The 27341-nt window shown below is 36.4% G+C and overlaps 2 protein-coding genes across 2 annotated transcripts in view; both read left to right on the forward strand.

The window, feature by feature from the left end:
- ZNF451 (zinc finger protein 451) overlaps positions 1-16793 on the forward strand; it is a 68867-nt gene extending 52074 nt beyond the window's left edge. Inside the window, exons 10-15 of the mRNA XM_034648268.1 lie at positions 2817-2960; positions 4071-4201; positions 5537-5723; positions 12861-12929; positions 15657-15708; positions 16757-16793. Coding sequence (XP_034504159.1) covers positions 2817-2960; positions 4071-4201; positions 5537-5723; positions 12861-12929; positions 15657-15708; positions 16757-16793 — 620 coding nt within the window. The remainder of the gene's footprint in view (positions 1-2816; positions 2961-4070; positions 4202-5536; positions 5724-12860; positions 12930-15656; positions 15709-16756) is intronic.
- Positions 16794-18730: 1937 nt separating this feature from the next.
- The window catches only part of BAG2 (BAG cochaperone 2), a 24730-nt gene continuing 16119 nt past the window's right edge, over positions 18731-27341 (forward strand). Inside the window, exon 1 of the mRNA XM_034648291.1 lies at positions 18731-19263. Coding sequence (XP_034504182.1) covers positions 19250-19263 — 14 coding nt within the window. The 5' untranslated portion in view covers positions 18731-19249. The remainder of the gene's footprint in view (positions 19264-27341) is intronic.

A 27341-nucleotide genomic window follows, 5' to 3' on the forward strand; every position in this document is an offset into this window, starting at 1 on the left:
GCAGGGACAACGAGGATATATGAAAATTTTGGCTAAAATGATTTTTAGAGAGAGAGGGAGAAAGAGAAACTCAAGCAAACTCCAGAGTGAGCACAGAGCCTGACTCAGGGCTTGATCTGATGACCCTGAGATCACGACCTGAGCCGAAACCAAGAGTCAGATGCTTAACCAACTGTGCCATCCAGGTGCCCCTAAATTTTTTTTTATAAACTCTTGAATTTATACATCCTTGCTCTATAACATGTGTAGATCTCAGTATCATCTTTAGGCACGGCATGGTCTATGTAAGAAATGAGTACATGACCTAGTACTGACCCATTCAGCTCTACTTCAGACAGTAAAGCAGTGGTCACACTGTTTTTATGTTCTCTTGTGCTTTTCTTTTGTTTTTCCAATTACTTTTTGGGACTTTATGTTGGTCTGTGTTTGATAGATGACTATAGTATCTAAATCTAGTTACTAAGAATTAAAAAAAATTTTTTTAAAGTAATTTCTACACCCGTGTGGCTCAAACTCATGACCCCAAGATCAGGAGTCACATGTTCCACAAGCTGAGCTAGTCAGGGGCCCCAGCAATTACTAAGAATTTTAAGAAAAGATAAAAGAAGATGGGTAACGTGGAAATGGGAGAGGATGGCAGTAGTATATTTGAGGGAGTCTCTATTAGGTAGAGTAAAACCTAGTCTTTTTTTTTTTTTAAGATTTTATTATTATTTTTTTATTTTTTAAGATTTTATTTATTTATTTGACAGAGAGAGAGAGACAGCCAGCGAGAGAGGGAACACAAGCAGGGGGAGTGGGAGAGGAAGAAGCAGGTTCCCAGCAGAGCAGGGAGCCCGATGCGGGGCTTGATCCCAGGACCCTGGGATCAAACCTAGTCATTTTAGAAATAATTTAAAATATTAAGGTTTGCATTGCTAACCACTAGAAACTTCAAGGTCTTATGAAGCTAGAAAAGTATGAAAGAAGTGAAGGTATGGAGAACAAGAGTTGGAAAATGGTGGAAGAGGAAAGAACCTAAGAGAACCAAGAAAAAGATGTTTATGGTAGGAGGTGCTGGTGTGCTACCAGGACCTCTTATACACCACTTTATGGTAGCAGGGTTGTAGGTTATTTCATTTCTTCTCTCTAGGGTTTTTAACATAGCTAACAGGTTACCAATAAATCAGTCTAGATTGGGAAAAGAGCAAACTTCAGTTGGGGGGAGAAGTTCTTAACAGATAACCTTAAAATTTTATTCTGGTGGATGGTACAAGTTTTTGGTTATTTAGCCTCAAAACTTGGTCTTCTAGTTCCTCCAGTACATTTTTTTTTAAGATTTTATTTATTTATTTGTCAGAGAGCACAAGCAGGGCGAGCAGCAGGTAGAGAGAGAAGCAGCCTCCCTGCCAAGCAAGGAGTCCAATGAGGGATTCGATCCCAGGACTCTGGGATCATGACCTGAGCTGAAGGCAGATGTTTAACCGACTGAGCCACCCAGGTGTCTCTCCATTATATTATTTTTTAAAAATTCCTTGTATAAATTACTTTTAAAGAAAGCCTTAGCTATAATGGATTTGGTAATGATGGGAGCAGTTTTGGAGGTAACAGAAGCTATAATGATTTTGGCAATTACAACCAATCAATCTTGAAATTTTGGACCCATGAAAGAAGGAAATTTTGGAGGCAGGAGCTCTGGCCCCTGTGGTGGTGGAGGCCAATACTTTGCCAAACCACAAAACCATGGTGGCTGTAGTGGTTCCAGCAGCAGCAGTAGCAATGGTAGTGGCAGAAAGTTTTAATTACTAACAGGAAACAACGTTTAGCAGGAGAGGAGAGCCAGAGGAGTGACAGGGAAGCTGCATGTTAACAACAGATTTGTGAACTCAACCAAAATAGTGGTGGCGGGGCCTAGCTGCTACAAAGAAGACATGTTTTAGACAATACTCAACGTGCATGGGCAAAAAACTTGAGGACTGTAGTTGTAACTGTGTAACAGGTTATTTTACTTTCTGTTCTATGGAAAGTGTAAAGCATTCCAACAAAGGATTTTATTTTATTTTTATTTTTTATTTTTTTAAAGATTTTATTTATTTATTCGACAGAGATAGAGACAGCCAGTGAGAGAGGGAACACAAGCAGGGGGAGTGGGAGAGGAAGAAGCAGGCTCCCAGCGGAGGAGCCTAATGTGGGACTCAATCCCATAACGTCGGGATCACGCCCTGAGCCGAAGGCAAATGCTTAACCGCTGTGCCACCCAGGCGCCCCACCAACAAAGGATTTTAATACAGATTTTTTTTTTTTTTACACCCATGCTGCTGATTGCTAAAAGTGATAGTCTGATCATGATGCTGAAAAATTTAGAAAAACAAAGGCAGGCTTTAGGGTCAATGGCATGTATATATAGAAAGAATAATAAAGTTTTTGAAATGTTCAGAATATTTTTTATCTGGTGTAAGTATACTGTGTCATGTCCAAGTTTGGACTTAATGAAAAGGTTTAGAAAATAATATTCAGGGGCACCTGGGTGGCACAGCGCTTAAGCGTGTGCCTTCGGCTCAGGCCGTGATCCCGGCATTATGGGATCAAGCCCCACATCATCAGGCTCCTCCGCTATGAGCCTGCTTCTTCCTCTCCCACTCCCCCTGCTTGTGTTCCCTCTCTCGCTGGCTGTCTCTATCTCTGTTGAATAAATAAATAAAATCTTTAAAAAAAAAAGAAAAAATGATATTCAAGATTAACATTTTTGTATATTCTATATATCTTTTAAACTTGAGGAATTAAAATGTTTTTAGCTAATTCTTACCAAATTCAGGTTGATGTTTCTCTCTTTTCAGATGAAGAAGTTGTTGAGCTTCCAGATTTGGATTATCTGCGAACCATGACTCATATAGTCTTTGTAGACTTTGATAACTGGTCAAACTTTTTTGGTCATCTACCAGGCCACCTTAACCAAGGAACATTTATTTGGGGTTTTCAAGGTATGGTTGATAAGGAAAACATTTGAGATGATACCCTGTCCTCTTTTTTCCATTTGAATATTTTCATGTTAAAAGGAGGGCTCTTGAACCTTCTTGATCAGAACATACAAACATGAATAGAATTCCTCTTTTTTCCATTAGAATATGTTTCACTTTAAAATGACTGCTCTAGAACCTTTTTGACTAGAACATGCAAACATAATTAGAATATTGTCACTTCGCGTTGTAGCTGCTCTGCTAGAATATTTTTCTTTTTAAATTTCTCTGTGGTAAATGTTAACTCTCTTTGGTGACCTAAAGTTTGTAGATCTTTGGATACTACATCTAAACACACGCAGATGTTTATTCAACACCTGCAATGTCCCAGGTACTGTGCTTGGTATGCTTACTGATTATTATATTTATCTCCTTTTTAAAATATAAGGAAGTATGCTGAGAAGTTTATTTTTTTCCAGAGTTAGCTTTTGAACTTGGTTGGGCCTCATGGCTACAGAACTAGTATGATTTTCATGGTGCCATAACTGCCTCTTCAGTTCATCCTTACTGTTCATTCCTCTAAATATCTCTTCACAAACCATTGAGCAAACAGAGAGAGAGACTTGTTTGATTTACAGAAGGTTAGTATAGTGAACATCCAATAAATTTCATGTTTGATAGGGAACAACATACAAAGAGGAGGATTGGATTTAAGATAGAAATGTACTGACCTGGATAAAGTTATCCAGTACAGTCTTTTGGTAAGGTTAGCTTTGTTGATTGCCCATAATTTCTATCCACTGAGTAGCCTTGACATATTTGTGAATAAAGCACTAACATTTTATAGAATTATACCATTGAGAGACTTTTCACACACATTACTTTAGATTGTCACTAGCATACCTATGTGTTTCCAGATGAATAGGCAGATTGAAGAAAGTCGGCCTATTTTGCCAAGATTGGTGATACCCATATCAAATTGAGTTCTGCATTCTAATCTAGTGTACCTACCCTCTAGAAAAATTTTTCTCTAGTATGTGTTTTTTTGTGATTGAGCTTTCATTTGTATCTAGTGTTCTGTTCTTTTTTGTTTTTCTGTTTGACTATCATTTATGTCTTTTCTAAAAATAATAGGAGGAAACACCAATTGGAAGCCTCCACTCAACTGTAAGATTTATAATTACCTGAATAGGATTGGATGCTTCTTCCTTCATCCTCGTTGTAGTAAAAGAAAAGATGCTGCTGATTTTGCCATATGTATGCATGTGAGTGATTATTTTATTCAAAATCTAATGTGAATCTAGGACCCATTTGGAATTTCTTTTCCGCTTGGATCGTAATGACACTACAGCGCATGCTTCAGTGCTGTATTTCTGTATAAAACATTTTGCATCAGGTTCTGCTTACGACTAACTAGGGCAAAGGCCCATATCATCCGTATTTACTGCTTTTCCCCAATTCCCAGCAGACTGTCAGCTACTCATTGTAGACCCTTAACTAATGATCAAGAGATGACATTGTATTTGATGTATGCTAAGATACTTTCACATTTTAACATCTCTGAAACTGGGAGGCACTTTAACAATCACCATTGGCCTAGATGAGATTTGCATTTGCTTCTCTGTCTGCCAGTCTCTTAGAGAAGCTACCAACCTGAGACCCATTTTAAATTAAATTCTCTGCTCATGGATTTACTGATAGTGTGAATTTACAAATTTGTTTTTTGGGTATTTTTGTGTGTGTTTTTTGAAGTTAGTTTGTTTAGAGAGTGGGGAGGGGCAAGGCCAGAGGGAGGGAGAGAAAATCTTAAGCAGGCTCCATGCCCAGCCTGGAGCCCAACACAGGGCCCCGTCTCACAACCCTGAGGTGGTGATGACCTGAGCCAAAATCACGAGTTGGACCCTCAACCAACTGAGCCACCCAGGCACCCCTTAAATTTTTTTTTTTTTTTAATTTAAGTAATCTCTACCCCCAACGTGGGGCTCGAACTCTTGACTCTGAGACCAAGAGTCACATGCTCTACCAACTGAACCAGCCAGGAGCCCCTCTATGCAAACTTGTTGGCTGCTGCTTACATTTTAAACCATAAGACATTTCCTCTTCCATTTATTCAGTGCTAAGATTGAGTTATGCAAATTACTTTGCTTACCCTCTCTCTGCGGCAGATTTATTTCTTATTTACCCTTAAATTAAGTGTGTAGCCCCTTATAGCATTCCAGCTTTATGTGACTTTTGGCTTTTTTTTTTCTTTCTTGGTGGCACATAAAATATCTGATAATTGATGGCATTTTACATTTGATTAAACGTGGCATATTTTATTTGTAAAGATCTTTATATCATACTTTGGTGGGAGCTAGAAAACAAGCTAAATATACCTTTCTAGGGGTGCCTGGCTGGCTCAGTCAGTGGAGCATGCAACTCTTGATATCAGGGTTAAGTTCGAGCCCCACATTGGGTATAGAGATTCATTTTAAAAAGTAATAAAATCTTAAATAAATAAATACACTTTTCTAAGTATGTGTTTATTCTGAAATAGATGTAACTTAATTTAAACCTCAAGTACTGATTTTTGTCAACATATGCATTTTGTTTCAACTTAGGCTGGCCGTCTAGATGAACAACTACCCAAGCAAATTCCTTTCACCATCCTCTCAGGAGATCAAGGTTTTCTGGAGCTAGAGAATCAATTTAAGAAGACTCAGAGGCCAGCACATATACTAAACCCTCACCATTTAGAGGGAGATATGATGTGTGCCTTGTTAAATAGCATATCTGATACCACCAAAGGTACGCAGCTGCAGTCACAGTGCAAACCGCCCAAGAGGAGGAGACTTCACTGCTGAGCGAAACCAATAAACTGCTGTCCACTAGTGAACTATTGGCTGCTTACTAAAGCATCGTGCTCTCATGCTTCTGTCTTACTTATTTTTTCCTTTTCTCTCATTCTTTTAGTGTTTTAGAATTTTCTGGAGCCATTTCTGATCTATTAGATAAAATCTGTATTCATATGTATAAAATATATATTCATGATTTGAAATAAGCACAATTTTGCGAAGTGCAGAATCCAGGTTTTCACTGTGTTTCTAAAATACCAAATTTATCTTCATTTTTTCAGAAAGCTAATTGCTTATAGGTTAAACCAGAAAGCAATAAATAATAGTATGGCAAGAAAAAAAAAAAGACAATTTTAGGAGGTTGACAGGGACAGAAATGAAGCCCTGAGAGAGCTTTAATTCCTTGGAAGGGGTAGGTACTTCCTGTCCTATTCCCAGGACTTACACTCTCTTATCTGACTTTCTGATATTGTTCAGTGAAGGGGTGTGCTTATGTTCAGTTTCACTAAGAAGTGTTTAAGAAAGGATGTAATTCTAGGGATTTAGATGAGGTTTTTTTTGTAATTTCTGAAATATGTGCAGAAGAAAAGAACAAAATTATAAATATCCTAATGGTTTGCAGCCATGGCTAAGATTTGAAGACACTGATGAATGACCTCAATGAAAAACTATTTTTGGCATTTTTACTGTATGCTGTAAGTTTTCCAACTTTCCTCCTAGCTGTTTTCTTTTTCTTTCAGCATTTTTGGAGCCACATTTCGATTGAAAACCCATTCTGAAGAATTTTGCTCTCCTCACTGAATTACAGTATATGAGTTTACTTCCTCAAAGTTAGGAATCATTAATCTACTAGCCCAACTCTGCTCTTTAAAGGAAAATCAACTCTGTTTTGCATATTTATGTCATGTCTTAGTACTGAATTTTATCTTCCTGTTCTGTAATTTTTGTTTTCATCTATTTGCTTTTCTTTTCTTTGGTTGCTGCTTTTTTTTTTTTTAATCTCTTTTTCTTTTGTTCTTTTGCCATCCTGTCCTCAGTCCTTAACAATATGTACTTAATATCCTGTAAAATACTTGGATTTTTATCTTTGGCACCCAAGGCCAGCCCTTTTTTCCTTCTCCTATGCTTCTGCTTTGGGGAACATCTCTTCTGTAATTTTCACTGTGAAACCTGTTATGGATTTGCTTCTCTTACCAACTTTATTTGGAATGAAAGCTGCATAAAGTAGGTCTGCGTGGGTATGTTAGGGTTGGAGGTAAGATATAGGTTATTGTTACATGCTGGTTGTTCCCCTCTGAGTACCCCTGTGTGCTAGGTGTTTTTTTAATCATTCATTCATATTCAGTGCTCTTTTGAATTTACTGCTCTTTGGGGACTCCTGTGTACTTTACTCTGAATTTTTGTGAAATGCAGAGATCGTACAGTGCATAAAGAAGGGTGTGGGCTTTGGTTTGAGTGCTAACTTTGCTGTTTCCTTGCTGTGTGATTTCAGGCAAGTTACTCAACTTTTTCTGACCCTCACTTTTTGTATCTATAAACTTATAAGAATTAGTGATATGTATAAAGTATCTAGCACAGCATATAAAGTACTATGAGGGCTCAATAAATAGCAGCTATTTTTATTATTACTACCGTAAGAAGAAAATATGATTCCTAGCCACTACTTTTTTTTTCCCTTAGTTTTTCTTTACTGTAGTTCTTATTGTGGTAAAATATACAGAACATAAGATTTACCATCTTAACCATTCTGAAGTATGTACTTCAGATGTCACCTACATTTACATTTTGTACAGCCATCACCATCATCGATTTTCAGAGCTCTTTTCATCTTGCAAAAATGAAACTTTATACCCATTAAACAGTAATTCCCTACTCCCTTTTTCCCAACCCATAGGTGAAATCATACAGCATTTGTCTTTTTGTGGCTGGCCTGTTTCACTTTGCAGAATGTCCTCAAGTTTCATCCGTGTTATAGCAAAGATCAGAATGCCCTTCCTTTTTAAAAGCTGAATAATTATGTATCCATTGTATGTATAGACTTTATTTTGCTCATTCATTTATCCATCAATGGATACCTGCATTGTATCCATGTTTTTAGCTATCGTGAATAATGCTGCTATTAACACAGATCTATAAATATCTCTTCAAGACCCTGCTTTTATTTTGAGTATATACTCAGAAGTGGAATAGCTGGATCATAAGCTAGTTCTGTTTTTAATTTTTTGAGAAATTTCCGTACTGTTTTCCATAGTGACTATATCATTTTCCATCCCTACCAAAAGTGTATAAGGGTTCCAGTTTTTCTACATCTTTGCTAATACTTGTTATTTTCTAGGTTTTGTTTAGTTTTGATGATAGCCATCCTAATGGGTGTGAAGTGGTACCTCACTGTGATTTTCATTTCCATTTCCCTAATGATTAGTGATGTTGAGCATCTTTTCATGTGCTATAGCACTGCATTTTAAAAGTAATGAGAATTATTAAAACTAAGTGGCCAGAGATGTGTACAGTCCTTAAATCATGTTTCATTTAGACCCAGACTTGAAGATGCTTTTGTAACTAATTCTAAAATTCAAAAAAGCAAGTTATACTGAATCACAGTATGTTCAGATTCAGTTTAAGACAATTTTTTTTTCTTTATGAAAGACTTAAAGACATCAAATTGCCTAGTAGTGAACTTTGTAATGGGAAAATCAAAGAACAGTCCTTGGATAACTTTATTCCATCACCTTTCCTAATAAATGGCTTTGTAAATAGTAGAATAATAGTATTTGTTTTAAAAAATGATATTTTATATATATTGAGACTTAGAAAATTTCTCAGTGTTCACAAATACCATAATTCTTCTCAGACCTTTAGGTACTCTTGTTTACTGTAAGAATGCCAGGATAACTCCTTCCTTCTCGCTTATTAGCACAGTGCTCCTATCTTCAGATTTGACAACCAGACAGTTTCTTAAGGCAGTGTGGTTTTGGGGCGGGAATCAGTGGACCTTTTTGAGAATCTGACGAAATCTAACGAAAGCTTTCTATGCTTCTTTCCTGAAAAACGAACATGTATATACAATATCACTTGCAATTTCAGGGGATTTGTGTTCTCAAGGCTCCTAGTTACCAACCATACCACAAAACTCTCTTTAGGATATGACAAATGTTCGTGCTATAAGTAACATCCAGTGAGAAGTTCTCTTATATTAATCATTGATTTAGAGACAGTCTGCTCATTTTTCAGTTTTTTTTCAATCTCCACCATAGACAAATGATAGAAGTTTGAGCCTCTTATTTCTAACTTTTCAGAAATTTTCCATTTTTAGGACCAGAAAGTGATATTATACTGGAGTTTCCGGTATAACCAAGGAAGACTCTGTTGAATAGTGTCATGAGAATCAGTGCTTATGTGATACCTTATTTTTAGTCTTTGCCAGTTTTTCAGTTAATTGAAGCTTTTTTCAGGAGGTACTTATCTCAGTAAAAATAAAGATATTCGGAGTGGCTGATTCCAAATATGAATGTGCCGTCAGTTGGCCATAAGGTATTACTTTTTTGCTTGGCATGGAGGGAACGGCTAAGTAGCTTTACTACTGGTACTTTCTTAGATCTCTAACGTAGGGTAAGTCATTTACTTTTTGCAGCAAAGTAAGCCTTTAGACTGAGTTTGAGATTTGAACGTGTCATGGCTTTTGCCCTATAAATTTTCTCTCCTAAGCATCAGGATTCCAGCACGAGCGTTTTGAAATACAGCTATAATAAATGTTTAAATCCCTGTAGAGATATTTTAAAACATCTATTAATTTGTCCTTAATTGACACCTTTGGCCCCCTTGTACTTCATCAGTTCTGTTTTAGAGTGTACTCCTCATTGTTTTAAAACTTGGCAAGATACATTAATCTTTTCTAGTAATTCTAATCACAGGAGCCAGGTAGACTTTCTCTTTTTTTGGACCTTTTACATTTTATTCACAAATACATGTTCATTCTAACCCAAGAGTCATAATCCAGAGATGCAGATATAACTTGTCACTTAAATGTTTTAAAAAAGAGGGGTGCCCGAGTGGCTCAGTTGGTTGAGCTACCAACTCTTGGTTTGGGCTCAGGTCATAATCTCAGGATCATGGCAACCAGCCCCAAGTTGGCTCCATGCTAAGTGCGGAGTCTGCTTGTCGTTCTCCCTCCTCTTGCTCCTTCTCTTCTGTTCCTGCCCCCCCCACCTCCTCTCCCACCCTCTCTCCCTCTTCTTAAATAAAAAAATAAAATCTTTGAATGTTTTAAAGAAGAGAAAGGGGGGTGTGCCTGGGTGGCTCAGTTGGTTAAGCATCTGGCTTGATTTCAGCTCAGGTCTTGATCTCAGGGTGATGATTTTAGGCCCTGCATTGGGCTCCACGTTGGGTGCAGAACCTACTTTAAAAAAATTTTTAAAAATAAAAGAAAGGGAACTTTTTTTTTAAGAGAGGGAAGGGGAAGAGAGAGAGGTAGAGAGAAAATCTTAAGCAGACTCCCAAGCCCAGCACTGAGCCCGAGGTGAGACAGGACTCCCATCGCACAACCCTGACATGACCTGAGCCAAAATCAACAGGTATATGCTTAACCGACTGAGCCACCCAGACTCCCTAAAAGGGAACTAATCTTTATTGAAGACATATCATGTGCCAGCAACAGTGCTATCTACTTTTTATACTTGTAGCATTTGAAGATATTTAAAAACATGTTTAAAGAATAACTTCCACATGTTATTTCTCTCTGCAACACCTTGAGGTAGGATGTGTTAGATTATCCCATTTCATAGATGAGGGAGCAGAGGTCCAGAAAGGTTAAAATAAGCTACCTGCAAGTATTTTTCTTTATCAGTATCTTCTGCTAAGGCTGGGGCTTTTACTGACACAAATGTCTGGTTTTATGATGTAGAGAATCCAGTGTGAATCATTGACTCTAACATTTCCTTGAAAGATAAAGATAATGAGAGACTTTGCTGCAGTGTAATGACATTGCAGAGTTTGTGTAAAGATACCAAATATAAGAGTTTTGTTTTGTTTTTTTTTATAATAGGAAGATGCATGGGAGGGGCAGAAAATATTTGATTCTAGGTTCTGATACTGCTGATTATGTTAAACATGGCTAAGGAAAGTGAGCAGCACTATTAAATTCCCTTTCATCTCATAATTAAAGAAGCCCCTATGTCAGCCCCACTTTTCTGTGACTGAATTTCTACATTATCATTTTTTACTATATCATTGGTGACAATTGCTTATATAAAAAATTCTGTGGGCTCTAAAATATAACAGAACTTGGCCAGATCTTGTAACTTAGTTGAAGAACATTGACTTGATTTATGTAAAATTTTCTTTTTAAAAACACAGTTTTGTATGTTCATTTGCTTATAGTTCTTTAGTGTTGCAGTTTTATGGAAAGAATTAATATACCTAGAATATTTTTTCTTAAGTATCACAAGGATGAACTTAAACAGAGGCTATTATGAATTAGTGAATTCAAACTGAAAACAGATTCTACTGTGCTTTAAGATAATTTTTTTTGACTCTGAACATCACAGGACCTTGGACTTTGTCATATCTGTTTACTTTATGTCTTCATTTTGGAATGAAAGGGTGGAAGGAAGCTTAGGTATGGTTGGTATCTATAGAGCCATACCAATTACACAAATTTTTAAAGCCATCTTAAGTATTGAACATAAAAGTTCACCTTATGCTGTGCAAATGCAGCTGACTGAAGTAGCATCATGCTCCATCCAGGAGGCATCGTATAAAATAATTGTTGGACTTAATTCTAAAAGTCTGTCTGTTGTTTCTTCAGCCTATTAATGAGACATCTATAAGTTGTTGCTTTGGGCACCATCCTAAAAATCTGTATGATATAATTCTTTTTAAGGTAATGAAAATAGGAGAGAATATTCATGATTTTCTCTGCTCTACAGGGGGTGCTGTTTGAGGGAAAGGAAACCTTTTTTAATTTCTGCAGCTGAGGAGCATGCTGATCCTTGTGATTCAAACTACAGTTTTGCCTTAGGCCTTGTATGCAATGATGAATTGTTTAGTCCAGTTAAGACATGCTGCTTTTGACTGGCATTAACTTTGAATTGTAATAACAGAAACCCTGGGTACTTTCTCTTTATTCCTAAGGTTTAATTTGTCATTCTTCAGATTGTCAATGTAATGTTTTATTTCCCTAAAACATTGCCTGAAATACTTGAATTCGTAGGTGTATATAACAACAACAAAAAAAGTGTTTTTGCTGGAATGGTAAAAGATGACTTACGACAAATTTTTGCAGCAAAGAAATATATGTGAAATATAGTGGTTTTCATTTATAAACACTTAAAAAAATCTTTAATTTTTAAATGTATATTTGAATTTTTACATTTTCCACAGAATCAAATATGTCCATATGACTTACATTCAGTTATTTAAACCCTGATTCAGTCACTGTGATGTATATATTGATTTAAACGTAGTTAAAGTGATAAATCCAATGTTTAGTCACTGGTTCAAATTTTAAGTGACTTTTGCAAAACCTGGCCAGTCAATGTCGTTTTTATAGACTTAGGTCTTTCATTATGAAAGTATATAAGATGTCAGCTAAGTGCGTTTGTGCCCTAAAGAGGCATTGTTAATTTAAACCTATGGTCTCTATAGCAATGAATGCATGACTTTCAAAATATGAAGAGGTTTATCTTACCATTTTTAAAAATTTTGAAGATGATTTCATGCAAATTAAGCTTTGGAATTTATTTTCTAGATTTAAACAAACATACCAGCTTTTCTTAATTTCCAGTTTTTTTAAATAATAGAATTTTATATTTCATCAACAGTTGTGCTAAAAAATTTTTCAAATAATTTGAGTATAGAGCTAAAATTGAATTGAGTATTTCATTACTTTTTTTCCCTCCTTGATTTAAGTAGTATTTGGTAAGCATTTTTAAAAAGCAAACCTACAAGGAAAGTGGTATAATACTAATGAATTGTAATTAGTAAGCTTGGGTACAGAAGAAGTCATTGAAAATAATATTGTTTGAGAATACATAGGTTATGGCACAATAACTTTTTCTGAAATACATTTGCGTTTATTGATTTTGCCTTACAGAATGTGACAGTGATGATAACCTGGGTATAAAAAATACTTCAGTAGAAGAAGAATTGAGATCCACAGAAGGTAACCTAATGAAGTTAATCCTTTTTCTATTTGACTATATCTGTGTGTGTTTTAATTGCTCCCTCTCTTGCCTCTTCACCTGCTCTTCACCTTCACCTACTCCCTCCTACCCCTGAATTTCAAAAACATTGTTTTCCTTGTTTAAGGGAGAGTTTGCATTTTTTCATGTAAGATGAGTTAGGGACAAAAGCCTAAAATATTTTCCGACCCTTTGCAGAAAAAGTTTGCAAACCCTGGGCTAGGAGAAGGTTTTGGTTTCTGAATTTTTCTTTATTTTGAGTAGTATTAAATTAAGAATATTAAAAGTTAAGCGGTGGAATTATGAAAACAAGCACTTATATGTGAATGTTAATGGGCTGTTTCTATAAATTACTATTTGTCTTTCTTCTTAAGGGAAAAACTATTTTCTTCCATAGGTTAAAAAGAACTTTTGTATTAGCCTCACATCAAGTCATTTCCACTATTTGGTTATGTCATGTGCCCTTTACCCACTTTGGATTTTGCATAACAGACTGCTTTTTAATAACCATAGGGAAAAACAAAACAGTGATTTTAGAGAATAGTTTAATCTTCACTGAAGAATTGAAACCATTATACTGGCACCTTTAACATTAAAGGACAACAGTAGAAGCCTTAATATGCATTCCAATGAAGTATTGGTTGTTGGACATTGGAGAGTGGGAATGTGGAGACTAGAAAGTAGGGAGGAAAATGTGGCAAAACAAGCACAGACAAAATGGCCCAGCTGATTTGTTTTCTCTGTATTTGCTTGATCTCTCACATAATGCAATTAGTTTAATTAAGAGCATACTAGAGCTTTGTGTTATTAGGAGTTTGGGAATTTGAATCTGGCAGTGGAACTTATTCATCCATGCAATGAAGTAGAAAACTCTAATCTTTCTTTCTTATAGCCAAAATTCAGTGGTTAAACAAAGTTGGCAGTAAATCTACAACCTAATTGAAAGCAAGTTTTTTGACCAACTTGTTTTCTCAACATGGTTTTTCAAGGTCTAGCTCATTGCTTAGCAGCCACATAATGATGAGTTAAACAAATGAAAGAACTTTTGTGAGTTAAAAAAAACAAACAAGGGGCGCCTGGGTGGCTCAGTTGGTTAAGCATCTGCCTTCCTATGCGTCTGTCTTCCTTTCCTCTCAGGCCATGAACCCAGGGTCCTGGGATCAAGTCCCACATGTGGGCTCCCTGCTTAGCAAGGAGTCTACTTCTCCCTCTGCCGCTCCCCCTGCTCATGCTCATCCTCTCTCTCTCAAATAAATAAAATCTGAATAAATAAGTAAATAACCTGCCACTTAAGTTGTTTATCAAGGCCACTAAAAGTTAAACACCATTGAGCACCTTAAATAGTTCAGACTTGGCAGCCTTTTTTTTTTGCCACTCATGACTAATCCTTTAGAAGATGCCACACAAAATCATAACTTTTGAATAACCACTTTTGGGAAGCCTTCACAGTTTTTATGGTTCCTAGCTAACCCAGGAAATCTGAGATATGTATAATGCAATGTGTACCAGAGATTCTAACATTTTGTTATCTATGGTTATTTTATGATCTGGAGAGTTTTTATATTTTTATGATTCTTTAGTTTGGCAAAAGGAGTACTATTAAAGAATTCAAGAAAACATTCTCTAAACTTTTAGCAGTTATCATATGAGGTGGGAAAAATCAACTGGAAAAATCAGTGTTAGAAGTGTGCTTAATTTTCTGATGCTTTATGTAAATAAGTTTGAGAAACACACAGTGTTCCGTATAAGTTAAGGAATATGTCTCCTTCAGTTTCCTCTGATGCCCCTCGTTTTCCCCTTTCACCCAACAAGAACTAGCTCAAATTTCATCTCTTAGGTTGAACCATAGAGAATTGACATTTTGTAGACATTTTTGTATGGTCAGTACTTCTAGATTTACCATCTTTAGAAAGAGTTAACTACTGCATTCCCTGGGTTCCCTCTGTACCATACCAAGCAGATTTAAAATTTTTGTCTTATCCCCTTTAGAAGTAAGATCATGTTTGTTGTTGTTGTTTTTATTTCACCAGTACCTAGCACCCAGTGTTTGGCACTAAATAATTGCTTGTTGAAGAATAAACTTGTAACAAACTCAGAACATGTTAAGAGCTATTAGGACCCATCTCTCTCTAGATGAATAAGGGAAATTAAGATAGAGGCGATTTGGCTGGGAGAAGAGTGGGTGATTTTATTGACCCTATACCATGGAAGCAAAGTGATTTTAGTCCAGATCTAATAGCAAAACTCAAAAAAAGCTTAAATAACTTCTTAAGCTTCTTTTCATTCTTCCCCTTCCCAACATAACTCTATATATAAATGCCTGACAAATGGTAGTAGCAAAAGGTAGGATAAATCTGCTTGTGACTTTTTGCCTTAAGGAGTGGTAGTTTCCCTTATCTACCCTCCCCTCCCACCACCATGATTTGTTTCATTCTTTGTTGTTCTCTGTAGACCAATATCAGACTCTGACTACCCATGCCAGTCGTAAAGATCCTCCATAATCTATTTTGTATACCAGACAGGGGAAATAGAGGCCACACAGTATGGTGATGTAGAGTGTAAACTTTGGATTCAGACTGCCTTGGTTAAAACTCAGCTCTGCTGCTTATGAGTCATGTAAAGTTGGGCAAGTCATTGAACTTCACTGTGTGTCAGTTTCTTCATTTTTATTTATTTATTTTTAAAGATTTTATTTATTTATTCTACAGAGATAGAGACAGCCAGCGAGAGAGGGAACACAAGCAGGGGAGTGGGAGAGGAAGAAGCAGTCTCATAGCAGAAGAGCCTGATGTGGGGCTCGATCCCATCACGCCGGGATCACGCCCTGAGCCGAAGGCAGACGCTTAACCGCTGTGCCACCCAGGCGCCCCAGTTTCTTCATTTTAAAAAATGGGAATGCTAGTATACCTAGCTTACTAGAATGATCTGGTACATGGTAAACAGTACATGTACTGGTTGCTGCTGCTGTTATTGTGATATTGATCATCATTATTACTGTTACTCGCTGTTACCTGCATCTAAGGCCTGCTTTGGAGAATGGCTACTTAGAGGTATCTTCACTCAAACCAATGGAAAAGAAAAAAAGACCAGCATTATGTGAATGGTTGCCATTGCAAAACCATCTTTCTGTAAATGTGAGTGCTTTGCCCTAGAGTTTCTTCAATTAATAACAGTCATCGTATAATCTTATAAATAGTAAAACATATTGTGGCCAGTTTAAAGAACAAAGATAGGATAAGAGAAAAAAACTGTAATCATAACAACTCTTCTAAGCATTAAGTAATTTGCCTCCACGTTCATAGTCTCAAAATGATGGCTCATGATTCACGTGTAAGTATTCTAATTCCTATTACTGAGTTCTTTCCTGTTCTACCGTAATTACCTCTCTTTCAAAGAGAATGAAATTAAGGCAGACAAAATTCCCACAGATATTCGTTATTTCTTTATGTAGCTTTCAGTTATTGTCTAATGTTCTTTCATTTCAACCTGAAGGATTCCCTTTAGCATTTCTTGTAAGGCAAGTCTAGTAACAGACTTCCTTAGCTTTTGTTTATCTGGGGAAGTCTTCATTTCTCCATTCTTGAACACTAGTTTTGCTGAATGTAGAATTCTTGATTTGCAAGTTTTTGGTTTTTTTTTTTTTTTTCCAGCTCTTTAAATATGTCATCTCACTGCCTTCTGGCCTCTGTGGATTGATAAGAAATAAACTACTAATCTTACTGAGAATCTCTTACACATGATGAGTTGCTTCTCTCTTGCTGCTTTTGTTGTTTTTGGCTTTTGACAGTTTGACTGTAATGTGTCTCAGTATGGATCTCTTTCAGTTTCTTCCTGGAGTTTGTTGAGCTTCTTAGATGTGTAGATTTGTATCTTTCATCAAATTTGGGACATTTATTGGCCATTATTTCTTGAGATATTCACTCTGTCCCTTTCTTCTCCTCCTGGGACTCCCATAATGCATATCTTATTGCATTTGATGGTACTCCACCAGTCCCTTAGCCTGTGCTTGCCTTTTTCCATTTTTCTTTCTTATCTTCAAACTGGATAAATTATCCTGTCTTCAAGGTTGCTGATTCTTTTTTCTGTTTGCTTAAATTCGTTAAACTCCTGTAATGAATTTTTCATTTTAGTTGTACTTTTCAGCTCTAGAATTTCTGTTTGGTGGCTTTTCATAATTTCCATCTCTTAATGGATATTCTCATTTTGTTCATACATTGTTTTCCTGGTTTCCTTTAGTTCTTTGTCCATGGTTTACTTTAGCTCTTAGAAAATATTTAAGATAGTTGGTTTAAAGTCTTTGCCCAGTAAGTTCAATGTCTAGGCTTTCTCAGGGACTCATTTTTTGCCCCTTTAAATGGCCCGTACTTTCTTGTTTCTTTGTATTCTTTGTGTTTTTGTTGTTATTGAAAACTGGGTATGCAAATACCATAGTACTGCTGGAAATCATATTCTTTCTTCTTCCCCAGAGTGCTGTTTTGTTGAAGCCTGCAGTTGTCCATTGTTTACTTACTTTTCCAAACTATAGTTGACCTTTAAACAACATGGGATTGGGACACTGACACCCCCCCACACACACACACAGAGTCAAAAATGTATATATAACTTTTAACTTCCCCAAAACTTAATTACTGATAGCCCACTGTTGGCTGGAAGCCTCACCAATAACAAACTGTTGATTAATGTGTATTTTGTAGGGGTACCTGGCTGGCTTAGTTGGTTAAGCGTCCACCTCTTGATTTTGGCTCAGGTCATGATCTCAGAGTCCTGGGATTGAGCCCTGTGTCAGGCTCCACGCTCAGCACAGAATCTGTTTGAATTTCTCTTACTCTGCCCCTCCCCTAGCTTACACATCTTCACACTTTCTCTTTCTTTCTCTAAAAATAAATAAATCTTACAAAAAGTAGTCAGTCCACAGGCATCTGGGTGGCTCAGTTGGTTAAGTGTCTGCCTACAGCTCAGGTCATGATCTCAAGGTCCTGGGATTGAGCCTCACGTGGGGCTCTCTGCTCAGTGGGGAGTCTGCCTCTCCTCTGCCCCTCCTCCCACTTGTGCGTGCTCTCTCTCTCTCAAATAAATCTTAAAAAAAAATAGTCAATACATATTTTGTATGTTATATGTATTATATACTGTATTCTTACAGTAAAATAATCTGCAGATAAAAATATTAAAACCATAAGGAAGAGAAAATACATGTATAGTACTATACTGTGTTTATAAAAAATAATCCACATATAAATGGACCCACATGGTTCAAACCCGTGTTGTTCCAGAATCAATAATATATATTCCTTGTCATGTCTGATCATTGAAGTATCTAAGCGTCTGTTCTTTTTATTTATTTATTTTTTAATGATCTCTGCACCCAGTGTGGGGCTTGAACTCACAACCCTCAGATGAAGAGTCACATGCTCTTCAGACTGAGCCAGCCAGATGCCCCTAAGTGTCTTGTTCTTTTAGCTTGTGTTCAGCTGGTGTTTTCCCAGGGATTGCCTTGAATACCAAAAGCTTAAAAAAAAAAACAAAAAAACCCAAACACACAACAACAGAAACACCTTTCCCAGTGTTTGCAGATTGGCTCTGTGCTAGAACTCTTCAATATTTAGCCAGGCTTGCACTGAATCTACAGATCACCCAGTGGTAAAAGCTTCGGGTCTTTTCAAGTATTTTCTTTTTTTTTTTTTTTTTTAAAGATTTTTTAATTTCTTTATTCGACAGAGATAGAGACAGCCAGCGAGAGAGGGAACACAAGCAGGGGGGAGTGGGAGAGGAAGAAGCAGGCTCATAGAGGAAGAGCCTGATGTGGGGCTCTATCCCATAATGCCGGGATCACGCCCTGAGCCAAAGGCAGACGCTTAACCGTTGTGCCACCCAGGCGCCCCTCAAGTATTTTCTTAGCATTCATCCTGTCCTGTGCATGTGCCAGCTTTCTAAATTCCCTAGTATACATAGGTGCTTTTGAATGCTATAATTTCCCAAAGAAATTTTCTGTGGCTTTTCCTTCTGGGTATCAGGCAGTCTGTTGTATGTCCTAACCATAATCTTTTGCCCCAGGCTTTGGTATTTTTTATTCTTAACAGCGTTTTAAGCAATCCTCACTGCTTTTCTGCCTGAATGGGTTCTGAGCTAGGCAAAACAGAGATGAGTGCTTTGCATCAGTCCTTCCTGTAGCCCCCAGACAGATTAAAACAGACAACCCAGTAATTTGTCATTTCTACTCTGCTCCATATGCAACCAGGGACAAGGTTCCCATGCTAGGAATATATATGCGCTGCTAACTTTAAGACTGCTACCATGTCAAGGGATGGTGAAGAAAGGGCAAGTAAAAATACAAAGAAGCTTTCCTACTGTTTTTATGTTGTCTTTTTCTTGATTTAGTGTTTGGTTGGTTGCTCTGAGCCTTTGAGGTTTTTTCAGACATTTGACAGTGGTTTCAGATGGTTTCTAATTGTGTTTCAGTGTTTCTGTGGAATGACAGGTGTTTAGAGCTGCCTAGTCCACCATTTTGTTGAACTCACTCCAAGACTGATTTTATTTCTTCTTTTAAATGTTTTATTACCATCTAGTCCTAGAGTTTTCTTTCTGGGAGGTTTTTCAATACTAGATTTATTTTCTTTAATGTATAAAGATGTTTGGATTTTATTTCATTTTGTGTCAGTTTTAGAGAATTGTGTTTTTCAAGAAATCTGTCCGTTTTACCTCGATTGTCAAATGTTTCAAATGCATTTTTTGTTTCGATAGGATCTGAAGTGTTATTTCGTCATTTGTTACTAATATTGGTGATTTTTCTCTCTTTCTTGATCAGTCTAACAAGAAATTTATCAATTTATTTGATCTTTTCAAGGAATGAACTTTTTTTAGTTGATAATTTCTCTCTCTTTAGGTTGCTTTCAATTTCATTGATTTCTGCTCTTTATTCCATTTTTCTACTTTGGGTTCAGTTTGCTTCTCTTTTATAGGTTCTTAATGACTTAAAATGTTTCTTTTTAATATAAACATTTAAAGGTATAAATTTCCCTCTAAGCCAGGGTCAACAAGCTTTTCCTATAAAACACCAGGTGGTAAATATTTTAGACTTTGTAGTTCCTGTTGTCTCAGTTAAAATTACTCAACTTACTATTTTAACATGAAAACAGTCATACAAATACATAAATGAATGCATATGGATGTGTCCAGTAAAACTTTATTTACAAAAATTGCCTTTGGACTGGGTTTGGCCCACATACTAGTTTGTCAGTCCTCTACTTTTACCATGTTCCACGAATTTTCATATCTTGTCTTTTTGCTATTTTTCAAATTGAAATATTTTAATTTGCCTTGGATTTTCTTCTTTCACCTGTTGGCTCTTTAGGAATGTATTACGTAGTTTCCAAATATTTGAATGCCTTATTATTCATTTCTAATTTAATTTTGTTGTGGTAAGAGAATATACTCTGTAAAACTTTAATCTTTTTAAATTTATTGAGATTTTTATGGCCCAATATGTGGTCTCTCGTGGTAAACATTCCATATGCACTTGAAAAGAATGTTTTTTCTGTGTTTATTGTGTAGAATACTTTATAAATGTCAGTTAGGTCAAGGTTGATATCAAATGTTTATCTTTACTGATTTTTTTTTAATCTAGTTGATCTATCAGGTATTGCAGTAGGAATAATGAATTCTTCATCAGTGATTGTGGATTATTTTTCTCTTTAGTTCTCTATAGTTCCGTATACTTTTGTATTTTGAAGTTCTGTTCTTAATTGAAAAATTGTTTCATATTTTTGATGTGTCTTCCTAATGAATTGACCCATTTATCATTATGAAATGTTCTTTATCTCTGGTAATACCTTTTATCATGAAAATTTTTTTAAATATTTTATTTATTTTTGAGAGAAAGTGAGCATATGGGTGGAGGTAAGGGGCATTGGGAGAGGGAGAGGTACATCTCTTACAGGCACCATGAAGCTCAATCTTAATTTTTGATTTACTGTAACAGTCTCTACTTTTAAATAATGGACTATTGGGGCACCTCGGTGGCTCAGTCAGTTAACCGACTGCCTTCGGCTCAGGTCATGATCCTAGGGTCCTGCGATCAAGCCCAGCCCCGGGCTCTGTGCTCAGTAGGAAGCCTGCTCCTCCCTCTCTTCCTGCTCCTCCTCCAGCTTGTGCTCTCTCACTCATGCTCTGTCTCTCAAATAAAATAAATAATCTTTTAAAATAAATAAGCATTGTTTAGTCTATTAATATTTAATGTAATTTCTTACATGGTTGAATTCTTGTCTGCCATTTTGTTTTCTCTTTGTCCCCTCTTTTACTTATTAGTTCCTCCCTTCGTACCTTCTTTTGGATTCTTATTATACTATATTTTACTGTATTGTGTGTGTTTAGTTTTTACTATTTTATTTATTTTTATTTGTTAGAGAGAGCACAAGCAGGGCGAGCAGCAGAGGGAGAGGGAGAAGCAGGCTCCCTGCTGAGGAAGGAGCACGACATGGGACTCATCCCAGGACCCCTGGGATCATGATCTGAGCTAAAGGCAGACACTTAACCGACTGAGCCACCCAGGAGTCCCTAGTTTTTACTATTTTGATAGATCTATGGGCTTTTTAGCCTTTTGTATTAATTTTTATGGTTGCTGTAAAGATTACAATGTACATTTTTTGCTTTTTATAGTGTATTGAGTGCTAGTATACTCCACGTTATCTAAAATGTAGAAACTTTCCAACACTATAGTTTATGTCCTGCCCCCAAGTCTCTATGCTGTAATTTCCATATGTATTACATCTAAATGAATTATAAATTCTACCAGAAAATGTTATATTTTTTCCTTTAAACAGTGCTGTGAATTTTAAAGAAAGGAAAGAAAAAATACGTATCCTTTTACATTTATTCACAGCTGCCATGAATCTTATGTAATTTTAATTGATTTAAATATACATAGCCACATAGAGTCAGTACCCATCAGATTGGACAGCACAAGCATGGTCTGCATTCTCTTATGTCTGGATGCCTTTTTTTTTCCTTTTTCTTTTTTTTAAGATTTATTTCTTTATTTGAGAGAGACCCAGAGAGCAGCAGGGAGCAGAGGGAGAGACAGACCCAGGCGGACTCTGTGCTGAGCACAGAGCCCTACATGGGCTTCCATCTCACGGCCCTGAGATCCTGACCTGAGCCGAAACCAAGAGTCAGATGCCTAACCAACTGCACCACCCAGGCACCCCTGGATCCCTTTTAGTCGACATTGTTTTATAGATTCATCCAGATGTTAGCATGTAGCTTTGGTTTCTTCATTCTAATACCTTATAATATTCTATTTTATGTATATATCACAGTTCATCTATTATTTATAGACATTTGCTTTGTACTTTCTGGCTATTGCAGGTAATGCTACTGTGAACATTCTCATACATCTCTCTTAATGCAATGTGTGCATGTTTCTGGGAACATATATCTAGGAGTGGGATTACTTATATTGTTCAAGTTTACTAGGTAATGCCAAATTGTTTTTCCAAAGTGATTGTGACAGGGTTTTTGTTTTTTGTTTTTTGTTTTGTTCCAGTAGTATATGTGAGTTCTCATTGATGTACATTTTCACCAATCATTTAAATTATTTAGTCTTTTAATTTTAGCTAGTGATGGGTTTATACTGTTATTTCTTTGTGATTTTAATTTACATTTTTCTGATAAGGTTTATTGACCATTTCAACATAATCTTGTCTGTGCCTTTTCAAATTTCCTAACAGTTTTCTTTTGGATTTTTTAACTGATTTTTGGGGGTTGAAAATTTTTTGGTTCTTTCTGGATACAAGTTCTGTGTATTGTAAATATTTTCTCCCACTGTATGTCTTGCCTTTTTACTCATTTAATGGTGTCTTTAATGGATAAAAGTATTTTTAATACATCCTAGATTACCATAGTTTTCCATTATATTTTTTTTAATTCTGTTTAATATTTCCTTACACTAAGGTCATGAAGCTATTCCCTTGTATTATCTAGAAACTGGTACCACACTTTTAATTATTGTAACTTTATAAATAAGTTTTCATATTTTTTTACAAGTCTTGTCATCTTGTTTTTCTTTGCTAAGAGCATCTTGGCTGTTCTTTGTATTTCCTCATCCCTTGAATTCATCCCTGACCTAGAATCTAGCTTAACTTAACACACAGTATATACTAGCCTGTAGTATTTTAAATTACAGAAAACATAACACCAGTGTCCTAGCTGAGACAATGGTGTAGCTCCATCTTAGAGGGATCACTGGTACCTATGAACCAAGGAGCCTCTGAGAGACTTTGGTCTGGATGGGATGGAATAAACCTGGTGTGAGAAGCTGGTGAAGGCCAGGAAATGGAGAAACACTTGTAAAACCCAAGAATGTCTTTCTTGTTCACTGTTGTATTCCTATGCCTGATATACAGGGAGCATTCAATAAATATTTGTTAAATGAATGCACGTATATATATATAGATAATATATCATATATAATATATGCATCTCAAGACATTATATAGCCATGAGTTTCACTCTTTGCCTAAGATGCTAGAAAGCTTAAAACGGAATTTTTAATGCCTGTGAGATTTTGGCATTTCATGGTTTTGGCTTTCTATTTTAAGTCTTATATGCATTGCCTCAAGTGATTATTTGTCAGTGATTCTAGAAGTTTCTTGACTTTTGTCCCTAAAGAAATAACTTGCAAGTTCCTTAGCAAGCTCATATTATAATTCAATCTAAGGTTATATCCAGATTCTCATTATTTTGAAATAGTCAGATTTTATGAGGAAACCGCCAAGTCATCCTAGGTTTCTCAACTTTGTATTTCCTTTCCTTCTTGAAAAGACAGATGTAGTTGATGAGATTTACATAAAGCATATGTTTATTAGTTTTCTACCCTAAATTAAAAAATTCTCTGTTTTGTTAATGCAGATGTGGAATTAGAAGAAGCTATTAGAAGAAGTCTTGAGGAAATGTAATTGTAAAGATATTACCACACAACATCAAGTGGCCTTGAAGAGACTCAGGATAATGAATTCTTGCATTTGTTTTCTAAAGGAGACCAGAAATCTGTTAGTACAAATGTATTTGGAAACATGGTTTTTTTGCTTTTGCATCTGATATTTGCTTTGTATTTTTGTGCTATTTTGCAAAAATGTACAGAGGAATAGAATACATGTTAATGCAGATATAAATCATGTATTCTAATATAGTTGTAACAGTTTTCCAGTTAACTTTGAGTTTATATATTTAGGTTAAAAGAACTAAAAATAGAGAAGCTCTTGACTATTGTTTATATGTTTCCCAAATAGCATTAGTTGTTTATTTGTACTGTACAGATGATTCTAGTTTATTTTTTTAGAAGTGAAAATGAATATAAATAAAACTGTCATAGCTCAGTTTTTCTGTAAATTCTGTTTCTTATGTGGCAGTAATATAGAATACCTTTGAGATCTTTGTTTATGATTATTAGAAGAGAGTAATGGAAACTGATCATGGAAACAGATTAAAAACTTTTACTGGCAATGTTCCCTGTGGCTCTCACTCAGATGTATAGTCCTGCTTTAATTGGAGCAGCACATTGCTGGAATTAAAAAAAAACAAAACGAAAACCCTAATTTCTTTGAAATTATTAAAAAGAAAACTTTTCCATTCCTTTTACCTGCTTAGACTTTCGTGTGACTTGTATTATCTGTTTTTAAAGGGAATGATGTCAAAATGTTTGCGTAGAATTAAATGTATTTTTAATAACATTAGTCTTTTTTTATATATATTTGTGTAAACATAATATTCTTCCAAAAAATAATGTTGATGGTCTAATCAGGAGTAATCTTCCTTAACCTTTAAAATTTTTATTTCATTAGAAGTGTCTTCATTTTAATTATTCATTAAATAAATAGTTTCCTACATTTGGTATTACACATTTAATTTTTAAATGGTCAGGCTCCATTGTGAATAATAAAAAAACATTACATAATTAGAAGACTAAGAAGGGCTTGTCACACTATCTTTGTGCATGTGCTTCATGACCAGAAATGTATTCCCTAAAGATTTTAAGTAGTAATTACATACCAAACTTAAAATTTTCTGTAAATATAAATTTGTCTTTAAGACCAAAAAAAAAAAAAAAAAAAATCATGGCTAGAATTTTCTTCTTTCTCTGCAACTTGATATTTTAATGTAAAATAGNTGTAAAATAGCATTACTGTTTTTTTTATTACTATAATCTTTCCAAACCACATTGGAAGCCAATTTGTGTTTTTATTTCTTAAGGTGTCAGTTCTGTCCTACCTGCTTGCATTTTTTTTTTTTAAAGTAGACAAACATGTAGGTTAAGAATTCACCATTTTTCCAAAATGACCATATTATATTTTTAATTTGTATGTTAAAGTCGTCAAGCAGGGTTTTAGGAGGTAGTCATGAGCTGGACCTTAAAGACATCTCCAAGATCTTGCTCAATAGTGAGGAGCAAAAAGGATGATTCAGAAAGAAGAGTGGTGAAGCAGATGTGGGGGAGAGAAATCAACACCTCTTTGCTAGAGGAGCCAAACACATACGTGACATACACTGATGTTCTGTTAAGTTTTTGTGGTGTGTATGGTAGAGAATAAATGATGAAGTTTTTTATATGACAGTAAAGGGATATTTCATCATAACCCTTAAAAAATAGATAATTGGGTTGTCTAATGTTTTCGTTAATAATTGTCATTGTATTTCTACTTGTTAATTATTTTAAAATCACCTCATAATTTGAACTTAATTTAGACACAAAGAGGAGAGGTAATCAGTGGATGATATTACAGAAAGTTAAATGGATTATTATCAAAAGTAAATGTTTCCAACATCAACAAAGATGTGTATCTTTTCATTACATCCTTTATTCATTCATTCATTCACTCCCTCACGAAGTATTTATTGAATACTTACCATGTGCCAGTGACTATTCTAAGCACTGGGGATATACCAGTGAACAAAGCAAAGCCCACACCTGTATGGAGAGGGGGTTGGATAGTGTGTTATCCATTATCATAAGCAAGTATATCCAATGGTGGTAACTAATGAAGGCAACTAGAGAAGGGAAAGATTGTGTTTCTGAGACTGGTGTGATCTGGCTTTTTGGGAAGGATTACTGTAGTTACTATATTGAGTACACACCAGAGACAAGAGTAGAAGCAGGAAGACCAGATAGGAAGGTGTTGCAGTAGTCCAGGTGAAAACTGATGGTGGCTGGGACCAGAGTGTTAGCAGTGGAATTGGGGAGAAGAATCCTCATATATTCTAAAAGTAGAGCTGAGGAGATTTACTTATGCATTGGATCTGTTGGATAGGAGAGAAAGAAAGTACAGGATGATTCTAAAATTACATGATAGACTTTCAGACCATTAGCAACATGTCTTTGGATTCCAGGTCTGTGTCGTGATAATGACAAAATACATTTAATGAGGTCAAATAATCCCCTACAAAAATAGTTTACTAGTGTGTAGATTAAGTTCAGAGGGAACTGGAATCCAGACTGAAGGCCCTCATCTCTGTTCAAGTATTTAAATGGCTTTGATCTCAGATTAAAGGTTGTGATTCAGCTTTATACTGTTATTATCTATCATTTTATGTGCCCTGTACATTCTTATCCTTGCAATATGAGGCGTATGGCTATAATGATATGAGAGCAAAGCACAAGTTTAAGTACATAAATCTGTGCTCCCAGTCCGCTTTTACTGACCTTTGTAGTATCTGCCCTAGTGACTTGCCGCATCTTTTTTAATTAACAGGAGATTTAAATAAATTGGGTGTGAAAGAAAGATGGGAAAGCTGTTTTTCCCCCTGTAAGCTTCTGTGTTGTCAAAGGCTTTCATTATTTCCATCTCGGGAAAGGGACTGGTAACAGGACAGGGTCAGGCAAGTACAGACTAACAAGGAGCTGTGCTTAAATGCTATCTGTGCCACAAAGGAATCTTTTCTCCCCATAGCAAAGGATTTTTAATGGCTTTGGTTTTGCCGTGGATTATCGGCGCTGGGGGAGAAACTAAGCGAGGTCGTCACTGAGTAATACCCACAGCCTACCGTTAGGTACCTTCGCGTGTGGGGAGTTGGCTACATTCAGGCTGCAGAGTCGAGGGCTCACAGGCGTAGGGGGTTGTTCTGGGGGTCTCCGCTGGGCTTTGGGTTAGCCCAGAGTCGGGAGAGAAAGATCCAGCGATCACGTTGGGTCCTCCCCTTCCTGCGTCGGCCTCCTCCAGGTGCCCCGGGAGCTGCCCGGCTTTGCTCCTTTGGCCCCCGGGCCCTGGCGGCCCACCCTCGAGGCCCCGTGGCCAGCGAGCTCCCTCCCGCAGCCGCAGCCGCTCCCTGCCAGGCACCAGAGCCCCGAGCCCGGCGGGCGGCGCGCCTGCCCTTGTTTGGCCACGCGGCGGCGGCGGCGGCGGCGG

This window comes from Ailuropoda melanoleuca, chromosome 19, assembly GCF_002007445.2.
Source record: "Ailuropoda melanoleuca isolate Jingjing chromosome 19, ASM200744v2, whole genome shotgun sequence".
In the NCBI taxonomy this organism is placed as follows: domain Eukaryota; kingdom Metazoa; phylum Chordata; class Mammalia; order Carnivora; family Ursidae; genus Ailuropoda; species Ailuropoda melanoleuca.